This window comes from Salmo trutta, chromosome 38, assembly GCF_901001165.1.
Source record: "Salmo trutta chromosome 38, fSalTru1.1, whole genome shotgun sequence".
Classification (NCBI taxonomy): Eukaryota; Metazoa; Chordata; class Actinopteri; order Salmoniformes; family Salmonidae; genus Salmo; species Salmo trutta.
Genome location: NC_042994.1, coordinates 22721669 through 22738067, shown reverse-complemented (window position 1 = coordinate 22738067; position 16399 = coordinate 22721669). Strand labels below are relative to the sequence as shown.

Here is a 16399-nt window from a genome sequence, read left to right as displayed (position 1 = left end):
AACCATTGGCAACGCGACCACCTTGCTTTACGGCGTTTGAAGGACACGCCCAGAAAGTGTCTAGCTGTGAGGTTAAATCGAAGTTATGTGTAAAAATCTCATATTCGTCACTGAACATTAGATTTGTTTTAATCGTAGCAAGCCAGTTATGCTTGGTATGCACTGTAGCTATATGTTTCAGTGAGAGTGCCAAAAGTTTGATAGCTAGCTAGCAAGAGAGACCACTCACAATCCTTGATCTGCACTGCCAGGAAGGCTAGCTAGCTACAGTTGTGACCAGACCAAGAGCTTGAGGAGAAACTAAAATCTACCATCAAAATTCAAAAGTATTAGCTAGATAGATGTTATTGGCTAGTTGTCTTTGTTTTGAATGAGATGTTTTGCCAGTGTCATGATATCTGATATAATTGGCAAATCATTGTAGCTACCTTAGCCAACTGACACTTTGTCTCTGTTTTGTTTTCGCATGGCATTTGAAGAGCTATTTTGGGAGGATGACCAAAAAACGAACGCAAACCACAAGTAAGGCTGAAATAGCCCCCATTAAATTCACATCAACTGTATATTGGGGCTTAAATGATCTCCAATGCTTTCATTGGTTGAAATCATTCATTCCTAAAGTGAATACCTGGACATAACTTTCATCCAACGTAGTTGAATTTATTAGAGATTTTTATTTAACCAGGTAAGTCGACTGAGAACACATTCTCAGTTTCAGCAACAACCTGGGAAATAGTTACAGGGATGAATGAGCCAATTGGAAGCTAGGGATGATTAGGTGACCATGATGGTATGAGGGCCAGATGGGGAATTTACCTCAGACACCTTTGTTAACACCTCTACTCTTACAATAAGTGCCATGGGATCTTTTAGTGACCACAGAGAGTCAGGACACACATTTCCTTAGCATAACGTTGACATTTTTCTCTCCAGGTTTCACACCTCCCCAACCTAGGTCACTCAGATCAAGGAAGAGAAAGTGCTGTGATGAGTCAGAGGAGATCGCCCCCTCTGGAGAGGCAGTGGAAGCACAGCCCTCACACCTAGAACAGGTAGGCAACAGAAGGTCCATTTGCTGGTTGAGCGTTTGTCAGTTACAATTCAAATGTTGCTGTGTTCTAACTGATTCCTCCTCCTCTGCTTGTGCAGCAGGACACTGAGGGGAGAGTGTTAAACACCACCTCTCCTCCTAAAGATCCCCACCACCCTCTGACGGCCTGTACTACTCATCCATCTCAGCAGGCTAACAAAGCGGGAGATACCACTGCACCCAAGCAAGAGGGTGATCCAGTGGAGGAAAGTCCGGTTGTGACTGGCTTCGAGGGGGAACAGGCCATTGGAGGGGCTGTGGAGAGGGCGGGCACAGAGGAGGCAGTTCCAACCAATCAGGATGGTGGAGATAGTCCACAGGAAGACCATAGTGTGGAGTCCTCCGTTAAAGATGACGAGGGTAAAGAAGAAGAAGACATCAAGACACAGAGTTTCCTCAGCTTCCCCCCACACCCACTGACTGTAGCAGTGGGTGTGGGAGAACGCCCTCAGCCCTTCCTGCTTCCCTCCAAAGAGGTCAACGTTGGGGACGGGGACAGTCAGACCGACAATGAAGAGGAGCAGTGTGGAGAGAAGAACCCGAAGCCCAAAATGGAGGAGCTCGACAGTGAACAGCAGGAGGCTATAGATGACAGAGGTGTTTGTCTGGGTGTTGGGAGGGAGGGGCCTCCAGTGGAGGAGGACAGATCTGTGGAAGCACCAGTGAAGAAGAGGAAAAGGAGAATGGGGATGTGTGGTCTGGGAGAGAGAGAGAGGAGGGAGAGGAGGAGAGGAGGAGAGATGGTGCTGGCGAGGAAAGCGGAGGAGGAGAAAGTGGAGAAAGAGAGAGAGGAGGACATCGGGCGGAGTGGTGATAGTGGTGGTGGTGATGCCAACCTGGTGGCTGTAGAGGGAACTGCAGCAGCATCATCCTCCTCTCATCCGTCCCTCCTTTCATCCATCCCTCCATCCGCTCCTCTGGGGAGTACCACTGAGCAGACGAAGAACGAGAAAGAAGAGGAGGAGAAGTTAGATGAGGAGCAGCTTCAGTCAGGGGGAGAGGCAAGCCATGCAGGCCCCAGCGAAGTGGCTTATTCTGGTCCAGAGCAGGTCACAGGAGAGGGTCTCCGGACCGGCCTGGAGGTGGACGTACTGGGCAGTGAGCAGCCTGTGGTGTTGGGGGAAGAAGAGCTAGACACAGAGGGGGTTGTGGAGAAGAACCAGGAGGGGGACAGGGAGGGTTGTGGGTCTAATGAGCCAGAGGAGAGCCCCCCTAGGGCCCCTACACCATCCACCACCACCACCCCTACCTCTATCCCTCTGGAGGCTGGGACAGAGAGGGAGCACCACGGAGAGGTTCAGAGCTCACCTACCCAGAGAGAGAGGGGGGCTGAAGATGGGGCAGGGGCTGGGACTGTGGCCAACCCCCAGGCACTCAGTCTGGCCCCAGCTGACAGAGTAGAGTCCACCATGCCTCCCCCCACAAAGCCAAGTCCTGGAAGGGAGGGGAACAACCAGGCTGCAGTGACCCCTGGTGGCTCGGAGGAGAACAACCAGGCTGCAGTGACCCCTGGTGGCTCGGAGGAGAACAACCAGGCTGCAGTGACCCCTGGTGGCTCGGAGGAGAACAACCAGGCTGCAGTGACCTCTGGTGGCTCGGAGGAGAACAACCAGGCTGCAGTGACACCTGGTGGCTCGGAGGAGAACAACCATGTGAGTGTTTTTGTTGACGTCTTTGTTTGTTACTTTGTTTGTTTGTTTGTTTGAGTCCTGATTGTTTGTGTATTTCAGTCCACCACCCCAGACCTGACCAGAGCCGATGATGATGCTACTGTCGTTGACCCGTTTGGAGCGCTGGCTCTGAACTATGTGTCTGACTCTCAACTCAACACCATGACGTGAGAGAGGGGGGAGGAAGGGGGGGGGGTATAGGAGGTAGATGCAGGCATGAGGGGAGGAGAGAAGTGCTGATAGATAAGGAAATGAGAAAGAGAGGGACGAGAAGGAGGCATGGTAAAGGAAGAGTGGGACAGAGATGAGAGTAGATGAGGGATATCTCCATCTCCCCTCCATCTTTATCTCTGGGTCTAGAGACAGAGATGAGAGTAGATGAGGGATATTTCTATCTCCCCTCCATCTTTACCTCTGGGTCTAGAGACGGAGATGAGAGTAGATGAGGGATATCTCCATCTCCCCTCCATCTTTACCTCTGGGTCTAGAGACAGAGATGAGAGTAGATGAGGGATATTTCTATCTCCCCTCCATCTTTACCTCTGGGCCTGGAGACAGAGATGAGAGTAGATGAGGGATATCTCCATCTCCCCTCCATCTTTATCTCTGGGTCTAGAGACAGAGATGAGAGTAGATGAGGGATATTTCTATCTCCCCTCCATCTTTACCTCTGGGCCTAGAGACGGAGATGAGAGTAGATGAGGGATATCTCCATCTCCCCTCCATCTCCTCCATCTTTACCTCTGGGTCTGGAGACGGAGATGAGAGTAGATGAGGGATATCTCCATCTCCCCTCCATCTTTACCTCTGGGTCTAGAGACAGAGATGAGAGTAGATTAGGGATATCTCCATCTCCCCTCCATCTTTATCTCTGGGTCTAGAGACAGAGATGAGAGTAGATGAGGGATATCTCTATCTCTCCTCCATCTTTACCTCTGGGTCTAGAGACAGAGATGAGAGTAGATGAGGGATATCTCTATCTCCCCTCCATCTTTACCTCTGGGTCTGGAGACGGAGATGAGAGTAGATGAGGGATATCTCTATCTCTCCTCCATCTTTACCTCTGGGTCTGGAGACAGACAGTAGTTGTGTTTTCTCACCGTTCTAAACTAACATCAGAGAAGATCCCCTGCCGGGTCACTGCTTCTACATCATCTGCTGGAGGCCTCTCAAATGGCACACTATTCCCTACATAGTGCACTACTTTAGACCAGGGCCCATAGTGAAAATTAGTGCACTATAAAGGGAAAAGGGTGCCATTTGGGACATATAGTGAGCTCCTAAAGTATTATTATTTCTGTCTCTGTACTCCAGCACTTTGGGAGGTTGGCATTTTTGGGGGGGTATGATATTTGTGCGTCTGTACATTTCTTGATGTAGTCATTGCGTGCTATGAATATGGGACCAAATATTTCACTTTTTACTACTTTAGTACAGACACTACATTACCAAAAGTATATGGACACCTGCTCGTCGAACATCTCATTCCACATTCACGGGCATTAATATGTAGTTGGTCCCCCTTTGCTGCTATAACAGCCTCCTCTCTTCTGGGAAGGCTTTCCACTAGATGTTGGAACATTGCTGCTATAACAGCCTCCTCTCTTCTGGGAAGGCTTTCCACTAGATGTTGGAACATTGCTGCTATAACAGCCTCCTCTCTTCTGGGAAGGCTTTCCACTAGATGTTGGAACATTGCTGCTATAACAGCCTCCTCTCTTCTGGGAAGGCTTTCCACGAGATGTTGGAACATTGCTGCAGGGATTTGCTTCCATTCAGCAACAAGGGCATTAGTGAGGTTGGGCACTGATGTTGGGCGATTAGGTCTGGCTCGCAGTCGGCGTTCCGGGCAGCAAATCAGTCAAAAGCTTTTGAGGACCATCTTTCACAGAGTCACATTTTTTTAAACATAAACTATCTTGGCTGTCAAATGTAGTACATTTTAGCAGTGAATGTGATAAATGAAAGGCCAATTATAAACTATTAGCATTGTGAAAAGTCATGTAAAATGGCTTATAACACCATTAGTAACCTCAACTGTTATTATTTTTGGAAGATTGTTGTTTTTTATCACCCCAAAAATTGCGGACCACCTGCAGTACCCAAGATAACCACTGATCTAGATATTTCACCTTGTTTCAGTAACATTACTGGTCAGTTACAGTTGAAGTCGGAAGTTTACATACACTTAGATTGGAGTCATTAAAACTTGTTTTTCAACCACTCCACAAATTTCTTGTTAACAAACTATAGTTTTGGCATGTCGGTTAGGACATCTACTTTGTGCATGACACAAGTAATTTTTTGTTGTCACGTCATGACCATAGAAATATGTTATTTTCTATGGCAGAGTAGGTCAGGGCGTGACAGGGTTTTTTTTCTCTCTATGTTTTCTATTTCTATGTTTAGGTTCTAGTTTTGTATTTCTATGTTGCGGTTTTTGTTTGGGATGATCTCCATTTAGAGGCAGCTGGTCCTCGTTGTCTCTAATTGGAGATCATACTTAAGTAGGGGTTCTTTCACCTGGGTTTTGTGGGATATTAATTTTGAGTTGTGTATGTGTTCATCTCTGCGTCACGGTTTGTTGTTTTTTCATTCAGTGTATTTATGTATTGCATAGTTTCACAGTATAAATAAAATGTGGAACGACACACACGCTGCACTTTGGTCCGCTCATTCCTACGACAGCCATGACAGAATCACCCACCACCAAAGGACCAAGCAGCGTGCCCAGGAGAAACAGGAATGAACTTGGGAGGAAATTCTGGACGGGAAAGGACCCTGGAGTCAGGCTGGGGAGTATCGCCGTCCGAAAGAAGAAATCGAGGCAGCAAGAGCGGAGCGGCAATACTATGAGGCATTATACCAACCACGAGGCAAGTGCGAGAGGCAGCCCCCATGACATTTTTGGGGGGGCACACGGGGAGATTGGCAGAGTCAGGGTGGAGACCTGAGCCAGATCCCCGTGCTTACCATGGGGAGCGAGTGAAGAAGCAAGCACCGTGTTATGCGGTGATGCGCACTGTGTCGCCAGTGCGCATTCACAGCCCGGTGCGATCTGTGCCCACGCCCCGCATTTGCCGTGCTAGGTTGAGCATTCAGCCAGGAACGGTGGTGCCAGCTCAGCACTCCTGGTCTCCAGTTCGCCTTCTCGGTCCAGGATAAACTGCGCCGGCGCTGCGCACTGTGTCGCCAATGCGTATTCACAGCCCAGTTCGTCCTGTGCCAGCTCCCTGCGTTTGCCGGGCGAAAGTAAGCATCCAGGCAGGATGGGTTGTGCCAGCTATACGCTCAAGACCTCTGTGTTATGCGGAGCTTCCACGGCCCAGTATATCCTGTGCCTGCCCCACGTACCCGGCCATCAGTGAGTCTATCCCGCCTGGTACGTCCTGTGCCTGCTCCTCGCACTTGCCCTGAGGTGCGTGTCACCAGTCTGGCGCCACCTGTGCCAGCCCCATGCATCAGGCCTCCAGTGCGCCTGCCCAGTCCAGGGTGTCCTGTTCCTGCTCCCCGCACTCGCCCTGAGGTGCGTGTTACTAGTCTGGCGCCACCTGTGCCAGCCCCACGCATCAGGCCTCCAGTACGCATTCCCAGTCCGGGGCTTCCGGCGACAGTTCCCAGTCCGGAGCTTCCGGTGACAGTTCCCAGTCCGGAGCTTCCGGCGACAGTTCCCAGTCCGGAGCTTCCGGCGACAGTTCCCAGTCCGGAGCTTCCGGCGACAGTTGCCAGTCCGGAGCTTCCGGTGACAGTTCCCAGTCCGGAGCTTCCGGTGACAGTTCCCAGTCCGGAGCTTCCGGCGACAGTTCCCAGTCCGGAGCTTCCGGTGACAGTTCCCAGTCCGGAGCTTCCGGCGACAGTTTCCAGTCCGGAACCTCCTGAGACGGCCTGCAGCCCAGAACCTCCGGCGATGATCTACAGTCCAGTTCCTCCGATGACGATACACGGTCCGGTGGTACTGAAGCAGAGGGATCAGCGGGCGGAGCGGGGGTTACGAACCGGAGCCGCCTCCTCTGTTGGAGGATCCGCTGGATGATAGGGTTCTGGGTATTGCACCAGAGCCACCATAGACAATAGTTACCCACCCTGCCCTCCCTTTTTTTGGGGGGGGGTGGGGGGGTTGTTGTTGTTTTGTCTAGGTGTGGTCGGAGTCCGCACCTTGGGGGGGGGGGGGTACTGTCACGTCCTGACCATAGAAAGATGTTATTTTCTATGGTAGAGTAGGTCAGGGCGTGACAGGTTTTTTATTTTATGTTTTGTATTTCTATGTTTAGGTTCTAGTTTTGTGTTTCTATGTTGGGGTTTTTGTTTGGGATGATCTCCAATTAGAGGCAGCTGGTCCTCGTTGTCTCTAATTGGAGATCATACTTAAGTAGGGGTTTTTCCACCTGGGTTTTGTGGGAGATTAATTTTGAGTTGTGTATGTGTTCATCTCTGCGTCACGGTTTGTTGTTTTTTCATTCAGTGTATTTATGTATTGCATAGTTTCACAGTATAAATAAAATGTGGAACGACACACGCTGCACTTTGGTCCGCTCATTCCTACGACAACCGTGACAGATGTATTTCAAGGCCTACCTTCAAACTCAGTGCCTCTTTGCTTAACATCATGGGAAAATCAAAGGAAATCAGCCAAGACCTCAGAAAAAGAATTGGCGACCTCCACAAGTCTGGTTTATCCTTGGGAGCAATTTCCAAACGCCTGAAGGTACCACGTTCATCTGTACAAACAATAGTACGCAAGTATAAACACCATGGGACCACGCAGCCGTCATACCGCTCAGGAAGGAGACGTGTTCTGTCTCCTAGAGATGAATGTACTTTGGTGCGAAAAGTGCAAATCAATCCCAGAACAACAGCAAAGGACGTTGTGAAGATGCTGGAGGAAACAGGTACAAAAGTATCTATATCCACAGTAAAACGAGTCCTATATTGACATAACCTGAAAGGCCGCTCAGCAAGGAAGAAGCCACTGCTCCAAAACCACCATAAAAAAAAGCCAGACTACAGTTTGCAACTGCACATGGGGAAAAAGATCATACTTTTTGGAGAAATGTCCTCTGGTCTGATGAAGCAAAAATTGAACTGTTTGGCCATAATGACCATTATTACGTTTGGAGGAAAAAGGGGGAGGCTTGCAAGCCGAAGAACACCATCCCAACCGTGAAGCACGGGGGTGGCAGCATCATGTTGTGGGGGTGCTTTGCTACAGAAGGGACTGGTGCACTTCACAAAATAGATGGCATCATGAGGGAGGGAAAATATCTGGATATATTGAAGCAACATCTCAAGACATCAGTCAGGGAGTTAAAGCTTGGTCACAAATGGGTCTCCCAAATGGACACTGACCCCAAGCATACTTCCAAAACTGAAAAAGCGTGTGCAAGCAAGGAGGCCTAGAAACTTGACTCAGTTACACCAGCTCTGTCAAGAGGAATAGGCCAAAATTCACCCAACTTATTGTGGGAAGCTTGTGGAAGGCTACCCGAAACATTTGACTGAAGTTAAACAACTTAAAGGCAATGCTACCAAATACTAATTGAGTGTATGTAAACTTCTGACCCACTGGGAATGTGATGAAAGAAATAAAATCTGAAATAAATAATTCTCTCTACTATTATTCTGACATTTCACATTCTTAAAATAAAGTAGTGATCCTAACTGACCTAAGACAGGGAATTTTTACTTGGATTAAATGTCAGGAATTGTGAAAAACTGAGTTTAAATGTATTTGGCTGAGGTGTATATAAACATCCGACTTCAACTGTACATTTATCCATCTTCCTAGAACCAGTACACTATTTTAGAAGTTTGTATTCGCTTGTTTTAAAGCCTACGATGAACCATTATTCCTCATATAGCGCACATGTGGCTCTGGTCAAATGTAGTGCATTATATTGGGAATGGTGCCATTCTCTGTCTCTCCCCCTTAACTAGTGAGGAAGAGGAGAAAGAGGGAGGGCATGAAGACGCTACAGAACTGGTCTGTGGCCTGATCAGAGAACTCTCCTACCTAAAGTGAGTCTTCCTCTCTTTTCCCTCCTCTCCCACTCCTTCACCACTTTCTCCTAGTGATGACCTTTGACCTAATGAACTTTAGAAGTCAGCCTGATCCTACCCCACAGATCTCTGATTGGCTAGATGGCTGTCTGCTCAGATGGACACATAGATTAGGATCTCTCCTCAGTTAACAGGGGATGAGGTTCTAAACACTGCTGTTAGCTGTACTATGTGTTCCTCTCCTCCTTCACTACTGTTAGCTGTACCATGTGTTCCTCTCCTCCTTCACTACTGTTAGCTGTACCATGTGTTCCTCTCCCTCCTCCTTCACTGCTGTTAGCTGTACCATGTGTTCCTCTCTCTCCTCCTTCACTACTGTTAGCTGTACCATGTGTTCCTCTCCCTCCTCCTTCACTACTGTTAGCTGTACCATGTGTCCCTCCTCCTTCACTGCTGTTAGCTGTACTATGTGTTCCTCTCCCTCCTCCTTCACTACTGTTATCTGTACCATGTGTTCCTCTCCCTCCTCCTTCACTGCTGTTAGCTGTACCATGTGTTCCTCTCCCTCCTCCTTCACTACTGTTAGCTGTGTCACGTGTTCCTCTCCCTCCTCCTTCACTACTGTTAGCTGTGCCATGTGTTCCTCTCCCTCCTTCTTCACTGCTGTTAGCTGTGCCATGTGTTCCTCTCCCTCCTCCTTCACTACTGTTAGCTGTACCATGTGTTCCTCTCCTCCTTCACTGCTGTTAGCTGTACCATGTGTTCCTCTCCCTCCTCCTTCACTACTGTTAGCTGTACCATGTGTTCCTCTCTCCCTCCTTCACTGCTGTTAGCTGTACCATGTGTTCCTCTCCCTCCTCCTTCACTACTGTTAGCTGTACCATGTGTTCCTCTCCCTCCTCCTTCACTACTGTTAGCTGTACCATGTGTTCCTCTCCCTCCTCCTTCACTACTGTTAGCTGTACCATGTGTTCCTCTCCCTCCTCCTTCACTGCTGTTAGCTGTACCATGTGTTCCTCTCCCTCCTTCACTACTGTTAGCTGTACTATGTGTTCCTCTCCTCCTTCACTACTGTTAGCTGTACCATGTGTTCCTCTCCCTCCTCCTTCACTACTGTTAGCTGTACCATGTGTTCCTCTCCCTCCTCCTTCACTACTGTTAGCTGTACCATGTGTTCCTCTCCCTCCTGCTTCACTACTGTTAGCTGTACTATGTGTTCCTCTCCCTCCTCCTTCACTGCTGTTAGCTGTACCATGTGTTCCTCTCCCTCCTCCTTCACTGCTGTTAGCTGTACCATGTGTTCCTCTCTCTCCTCCTTCACTACTGTTAGCTGTACCATGTGTCCCTCCTCCTTCACTGCTGTTAGCTGTGCCATGTGTTCCTCTCTCTCCTCCTTCACTACTGTTAGCTGTACCATGTGTCCCTCTCCCTCCTCCTTCACTACTGTTAGCTGTACCATGTGTTCCTCTCCCTCCTCCTTCACTACTGTTAGCTGTACCATGTGTTCCTCTCCTCCTTCACTGCTGTTAGCTGTACCATGTGTTCCTCTCTCTCCTCCTTCACTACTGTTAGCTGTACCATGTGTGCCTCTCCCTCCTTCACTGCTGTTAGCTGTACCATGTGTCCCTCTCTCTCCTCCTTCACTACTGTTAGCTGTACCATGTGTTCCTCTCCCTCCTCCTTCACTGCTGTTAGCTGTACCATGTGTCCCTCTCTCTCCTCCTTCACTACTGTTATCTGTACCATGTGTTCCTCTCCCTCCTCCTTCACTACTGTTAGCTGTACCATGTGTTCCTCTCTCTCCTCCTTCACTACTGTTAGCTGTACCATGTGTTCCTCTCCCTCCTCCTTCACTACTGTTAGCTGTACCATGTGTTCCTCTCCCTCCTCCTTCACTGCTGTTAGCTGTACCATGTGTCCCTCCTCCTTCACTACTGTTAGCTGTACCATGTGTTCCTCTCCCTCCTCCTTCACTACTGTTAGCTGTACCATGTGTCCCTCTCTCTCCTCCTTCACTGCTGTTAGCTGTACCATGTGTCCCTCCTCCTTCACTGCTGTTAGCTGTACCATGTGTTCCTCTCCCTCCTCCTTCACTACTGTTAGCTGTACCATGTGTTCCTTTCCTCCTTCACTACTGTTAGCTGTACCATGTGCGCCTCTCCCTCCTCCTTCACTACTGTTAGCTGTACCATGTGTTCCTCTCCTCCTTCACTACTGTTAGCTGTACCATGTGTTCCTCTCCCTCCTCCTTCACTACTGTTAGCTGTACCATGTGTTCCTCTCCCTCCTCCTTCACTGCTGTTAGCTGTACCATGTGTTCCTCTCCCTCCTCCTTCACTACTGTTAGCTGTACCATGTGTCCCTCTCTCTCCTCCTTCACTGCTGTTAGCTGTACTATGTGTTCCTCTCCCTCCTCCTTCACTACTGTTAGCTGTACCATGTGTTCCTCTCCCTCCTCCTTCACTGCTGTTAGCTGTACCATGTGTTCCTCTCCCTCCTCCTTCACTGCTGTTAGCTGTACCATGTGTTCCTCTCCCTCCTCCTTCACTACTGTTAGCTGTACCATGTGTTCCTCTCCCTCCTCCTTCACTGCTGTTAGCTGTACCATGTGTCCCTCCTCCTTCACTACTGTTAGCTGTACCATGTGTTCCTCTCCCTCCTCCTTCACTACTGTTAGCTGTACCATGTGTTCCTCTCTCTCCTCCTTCACTGCTGTTAGCTGTACCATGTGTCCCTCCTTCTTCACTGCTGTTAGCTGTACCATGTGTTCCTCTCCCTCCTCCTTCACTACGGTTAGCTGTACCATGTGTTCCTCCTCCTTCACTACTGTTAGCTGTACCATGTGTTCCTCTCTCTCCTCCTTCACTGCTGTTAGCTGTACCATGTGTCCCTCCTCCTTCACTGCTGTTAGCTGTACCATGTGTTCCTCTCCCTCCTCCTTCACTACTGTTAGCTGTACCATGTGTTCCTCTCCTCCTTCACTACTGTTAGCTGTACCATGTGCGCCTCTCCCTCCTCCTTCACTACTGTTAGCTGTACCATGTGTTCCTCTCCTCCTTCACTACTGTTAGCTGTACCATGTGTTCCTCTCCCTCCTCCTTCACTACTGTTAGCTGTACCATGTGTTCCTCTCCCTCCTCCTTCACTGCTGTTAGCTGTACCATGTGTTCCTCTCCCTCCTCCTTCACTACTGTTAGCTGTACCATGTGTTCCTCTCCCTCCTCCTTCACTGCTGTTAGCTGTACTATGTGTTCCTCTCCCTCCTCCTTCACTACTGTTAGCTGTACCATGTGTTCCTCTCCCTCCTCCTTCACTACTGTTAGCTGTACCATGTGTTCCTCTCCCTCCTCCTTCACTGCTGTTAGCTGTACCATGTGTCCCTCCTCCTTCACTACTGTTAGCTGTACCATGTGTTCCTCTCCCTCCTCCTTCACTACTGTTAGCTGTACCATGTGTTCCTCTCTCTCCTCCTTCACTGCTGTTAGCTGTACCATGTGTCCCTCCTTCTTCACTGCTGTTAGCTGTACCATGTGTTCCTCTCCCTCCTCCTTCACTACGGTTAGCTGTACCATGTGTTCCTACTCCTTCACTACTGTTAGCTGTACCATGTGTTCCTCTCTCTCCTCCTTCACTGCTGTTAGCTGTACCATGTGTCCCTCCTCCTTCACTGCTGTTAGCTGTACCATGTGTTCCTCTCCCTCCTCCTTCACTACTGTTAGCTGTACCATGTGTGCCTCTCCTCCTTCACTACTGTTAGCTGTACCATGTGCGCCTCTCCCTCCTCCTTCACTACTGTTAGCTGTACCATGTGTTCCTCTCCTCCTTCACTACTGTTAGCTGTACCATGTGTTCCTCTCCTCCTTCACTACTGTTAGCTGTACCATGTGTTCCTCTCCCTCCTCCTTCACTGCTGTTAGCTGTACCATGTGTTCCTCTCCCTCCTCCTTCACTACTGTTAGCTGTACCATGTGTTCCTCTCCCTCCTCCTTCACTGCTGTTAGCTGTACCATGTGTTCCTCTCCCTCCTTCACTACTGTTAGCTGTACCATGTGTTCCTCTCCCTCCTTCACTGCTGTTAGCTGTACCATGTGTTCCTCTCCCTCCTCCTTCACTACTGTTAGCTGTACCATGTGTTCCTCTCCCTCCTCCTTCACTGCTGTTAGCTGTACCATGTGTCCCTCCTCCTTCACTACTGTTAGCTGTACCATGTGTTCCTCTCCCTCCTCCTTCACTGCTGTTAGCTGTACCATGTGTTCCTCTCCCTCCTCCTTCACTACTGTTAGCTGTACCATGTGTGCCTCTCCTCCTTCACTACTGTTAGCTGTACCATGTGCGCCTCTCCCTCCTCCTTCACTACTGTTAGCTGTACCATGTGTTCCTCTCCTCCTTCACTACTGTTAGCTGTACCATGTGTTCCTCTCCTCCTTCACTACTGTTAGCTGTACCATGTGTTCCTCTCCCTCCTCCTTCACTGCTGTTAGCTGTACCATGTGTTCCTCTCCCTCCTCCTTCACTACTGTTAGCTGTACCATGTGTTCCTCTCCCTCCTCCTTCACTGCTGTTAGCTGTACCATGTGTCCCTCTCTCTCCTCCTTCACTGCTGTTAGCTGTACCATGTGTTCCTCTCCCTCCTCCTTCACTGCTGTTAGCTGTACCATGTGTCCCTCTCTCTCCTCCTTCACTACTGTTAGCTGTACCATGTGTTCCTCTCCCTCCTCCTTCACTACTGTTAGCTGTACCATGTGTCCCTCTCTCTCCTCCTTCACTACTGTTATCTGTACCATGTGTTCCTCTCCCTCCTCCTTCACTGCTGTTAGCTGTACCATGTGTCCCTCTCTCTCCTCCTTCACTACTGTTAGCTGTGCCATGTGTTCCTCTCCCTCCTCCTTCACTACTGTTAGCTGTACCATGTGTTCCTCTCCTCCTTCACTGCTGTTAGCTGTACCATGTGTTCCTCTCCCTCCTCCTTCACTACTGTTAGCTGTACTATGTGTTCCTCTCCCTCCTCTTTAAGTTCTCACCTCAGTCCGTAGAGCAGCCAGCTCTCTCAGACGTCCGTCCATCTCCACCTCCGGGTCTTGTTGGGGGAGTGTTGTTGTGCTGGTCTGTTTTGTGGGTTTGTTCTGTCTGGATTGTGTGGACCAGCTCTCTGAGCTCCACCATGTCTCTCTACAGCTCTGTGAATTCATCCCTCTAAATGATGGAGGAGCAGTGCAGTTGTGGGACCTGGGTGTGTTCAGTGCTGGGGGGGTGACTATCCTCGTCTGCAGAACAGTTTGAAGAGGTGTGTTCAGACTGACTCAGGATGGGGGAGTCGTCACGAAGAGAGATCTTGTCCTGCTATGCTCTCTCTTTCATCTCTCAATTCAATTTCAGTTCAATTCAAAGGGCATTATTGGCATAGGAAACCTATGTTTACATTGCCTAAAGCAATCTCACACCTCTCTCAAGATCAAAGCAACCACATTTGCATGACAGTGGTGATCAGATGTTTTGTAAGTAGTAGTAAAAACAGACAAATAGCAACTGAAAATAATATCGCTCTCTCCCACAATGCATCTCTTCCTCCCTCCCCTATCCCTCTCTTTTCTCCCTTTCTCTCCCTCTTTTCTTTCCTCCCTCCATCTCTCTCTCTCCCTCCTTCATCCCTTTCTCTTTCAGTCGGGTAGTGATGGCTACCCGTCGGGAGCTAGAGTCTCTTCGCCGTGGCAACAAGACAGCGAGGCCTCCCCCACGCCGCATCTTCCCCCCACGACGCTCTGAGATCTAGAGTGCCTTCCAAATAGCACCCTATTCCCTATATAGTGCCCTACTTTTGACCTGGGCCCATAGACACTATATAGGGAATAAGGCTCTGGTCAACAGTAGTACACTATATAGGAAACAAGGTGCCATTTGGGACCTACAGCGAACCATCATCGCAATGCCCCCAAAGGCTCATGGGTAACAGTCTTCACATAGCGGAGGCTCACTTGAAAGTTGATTTGTATTTATGTTTTGACTTGAATACTCAAGATCAGTTTGAGAACAATGATCCAAAGTATCAACCCAGATTAGAACTGAATGTTTGTCAAGTTATATGGACACAACATTATAATAATAATGCTGGTCTATAATACCATTTAAGGGTTATTTTCTTCACCTCTGTCTTTCCTAATGCTGAGGACATCAGTTTGGATCAGTATGTAGTTACTGTGTTTTGTAGAATGTGTTATTGAATAAATCATTACTAAGGTGAATCTTTGGTTATTGTACATCTCATGTCAGTCGTGGCTCTATGAAACATGTTGCTTTTATAACTAACCAGTCTGAAAAGATTCCCAACATAAAGATCACCTTTACCACTAAGATCTAAAGTCCACCTGTAGACAATGCCCTATATAGTGCACTACTTTAGACCACAGCCCTATATAGTGCACTACTTTAGACCACAGCCCTATATAGTGCACTACTTTAGACCACAGCCCTATATAGTGCACTACTTTAGACCACATCCCTATATAGTGCACTACTTTAGACCACAGCCCTATATAGTGCACTACTTTAGACCACAGCCCTATATAGTGCACTACTTTTGACCACAGCTCTATATAGTGCACTACTTTTGACCACAGCCCTATATAGTGCACTACTTTTGACCACAGCTCTATATAGTGCACTACTTTTGACCACAGCCCTATATAGTGCACTACTTTTGACCACAGCTCTATATAGTGCACTACTTTTGACCACAGCCCTATATAGTGCACTACTTTAGACCACATCCCTATATAGTGCACTACTTTAGACCACAGGCCTATATAGTGCACTACTTTAGACCACAGCCCTATATAGTGCACTACTTTTGACCACAGCCCTATATAGTGCACTACTTTTGACCACAGCCCTATATAGTGCACTACTTTAGACCACATCCCTATATAGTGCACTACTTTTGACCACAGCCCTATATAGTGCACTACTTTAGACCACAGCCCTATATAGTGCACTACTTTAGACCACAGGCCTATGGCCCCTGATCAAAAGTAGGGCACTATTTAGGAAAAACAATGCCATTTGGGACACCCATGATGTGCAGACAGGGACACCTTTTTAGGGACACCTCGCTGATAATTAAGACACACAGGAGTAGCCAATACAGATATTATTGTTATTATTATAGCAGTTGTGTTGTTGTCAATAGTGATGTTCTTATAATAGTGATATTAGGCCTGTAGACTTACAGATGTACAGTTAGATTAGAGCATGTCGTTTTCAAATAACAGTCAGGAAAACACAAGTATCAAATCAAATTGTATTTGTCACATGCGCCCGAATACAACAGGTGTAGACCTTACCGTGAAATGCTTATTTACAAGCCCTTAACCAACAATGCAGTTTAAGAAATATAGTTAAGAAAATATTTACTGAATGAAGTAAAGTAAAAAATAAAAAGTAACACAATAAAATAACAATAAGGAGGCTGTATACAGTGGATACCAGTATCGAGTCAATGTGCGGGGGTACAGGTTAGTCGAGGTCATTTGTAGGTGTAGGTAAGGGTAAAGGGGGACAACAGTTAAAAAAATGTGTAACATTTCTCCTGGTTCATCGAATCATTCCAGTAATCATGAGTAGAGAAGGAATGTGTCAAACTATTAAT

At 48.2% G+C, this 16399-nt stretch overlaps 1 protein-coding gene across 3 annotated transcripts; it reads left to right on the top strand.

Moving 5' to 3' along the window:
- Nucleotides 1-17: 17 nt before the first annotated feature.
- On the top strand, nt 18-14996 carry LOC115177610 (titin homolog). Of its 3 annotated transcripts, none has more exons than XM_029738518.1 (7): nt 18-326; nt 480-522; nt 934-1052; nt 1150-2742; nt 2821-2927; nt 8695-8775; nt 14419-14996. In XM_029738518.1, the coding sequence occupies exons 2-7, from the start codon at nt 495-497 to the stop codon at nt 14525-14527; spliced, it is 2037 nt and encodes a 678-aa protein (XP_029594378.1). In that variant the 5' UTR covers nt 18-326; nt 480-494; the 3' UTR covers nt 14528-14996. The 3 variants fall into 3 exon arrangements, with proteins under 3 accessions (XP_029594378.1, XP_029594379.1, XP_029594380.1); XM_029738519.1 differs by having other exon boundaries at nt 21-66; XM_029738520.1 differs by having other exon boundaries at nt 44-326; nt 1153-2742.
- The last annotated feature ends 1403 nt before the right edge of the window (nt 14997-16399 follow it).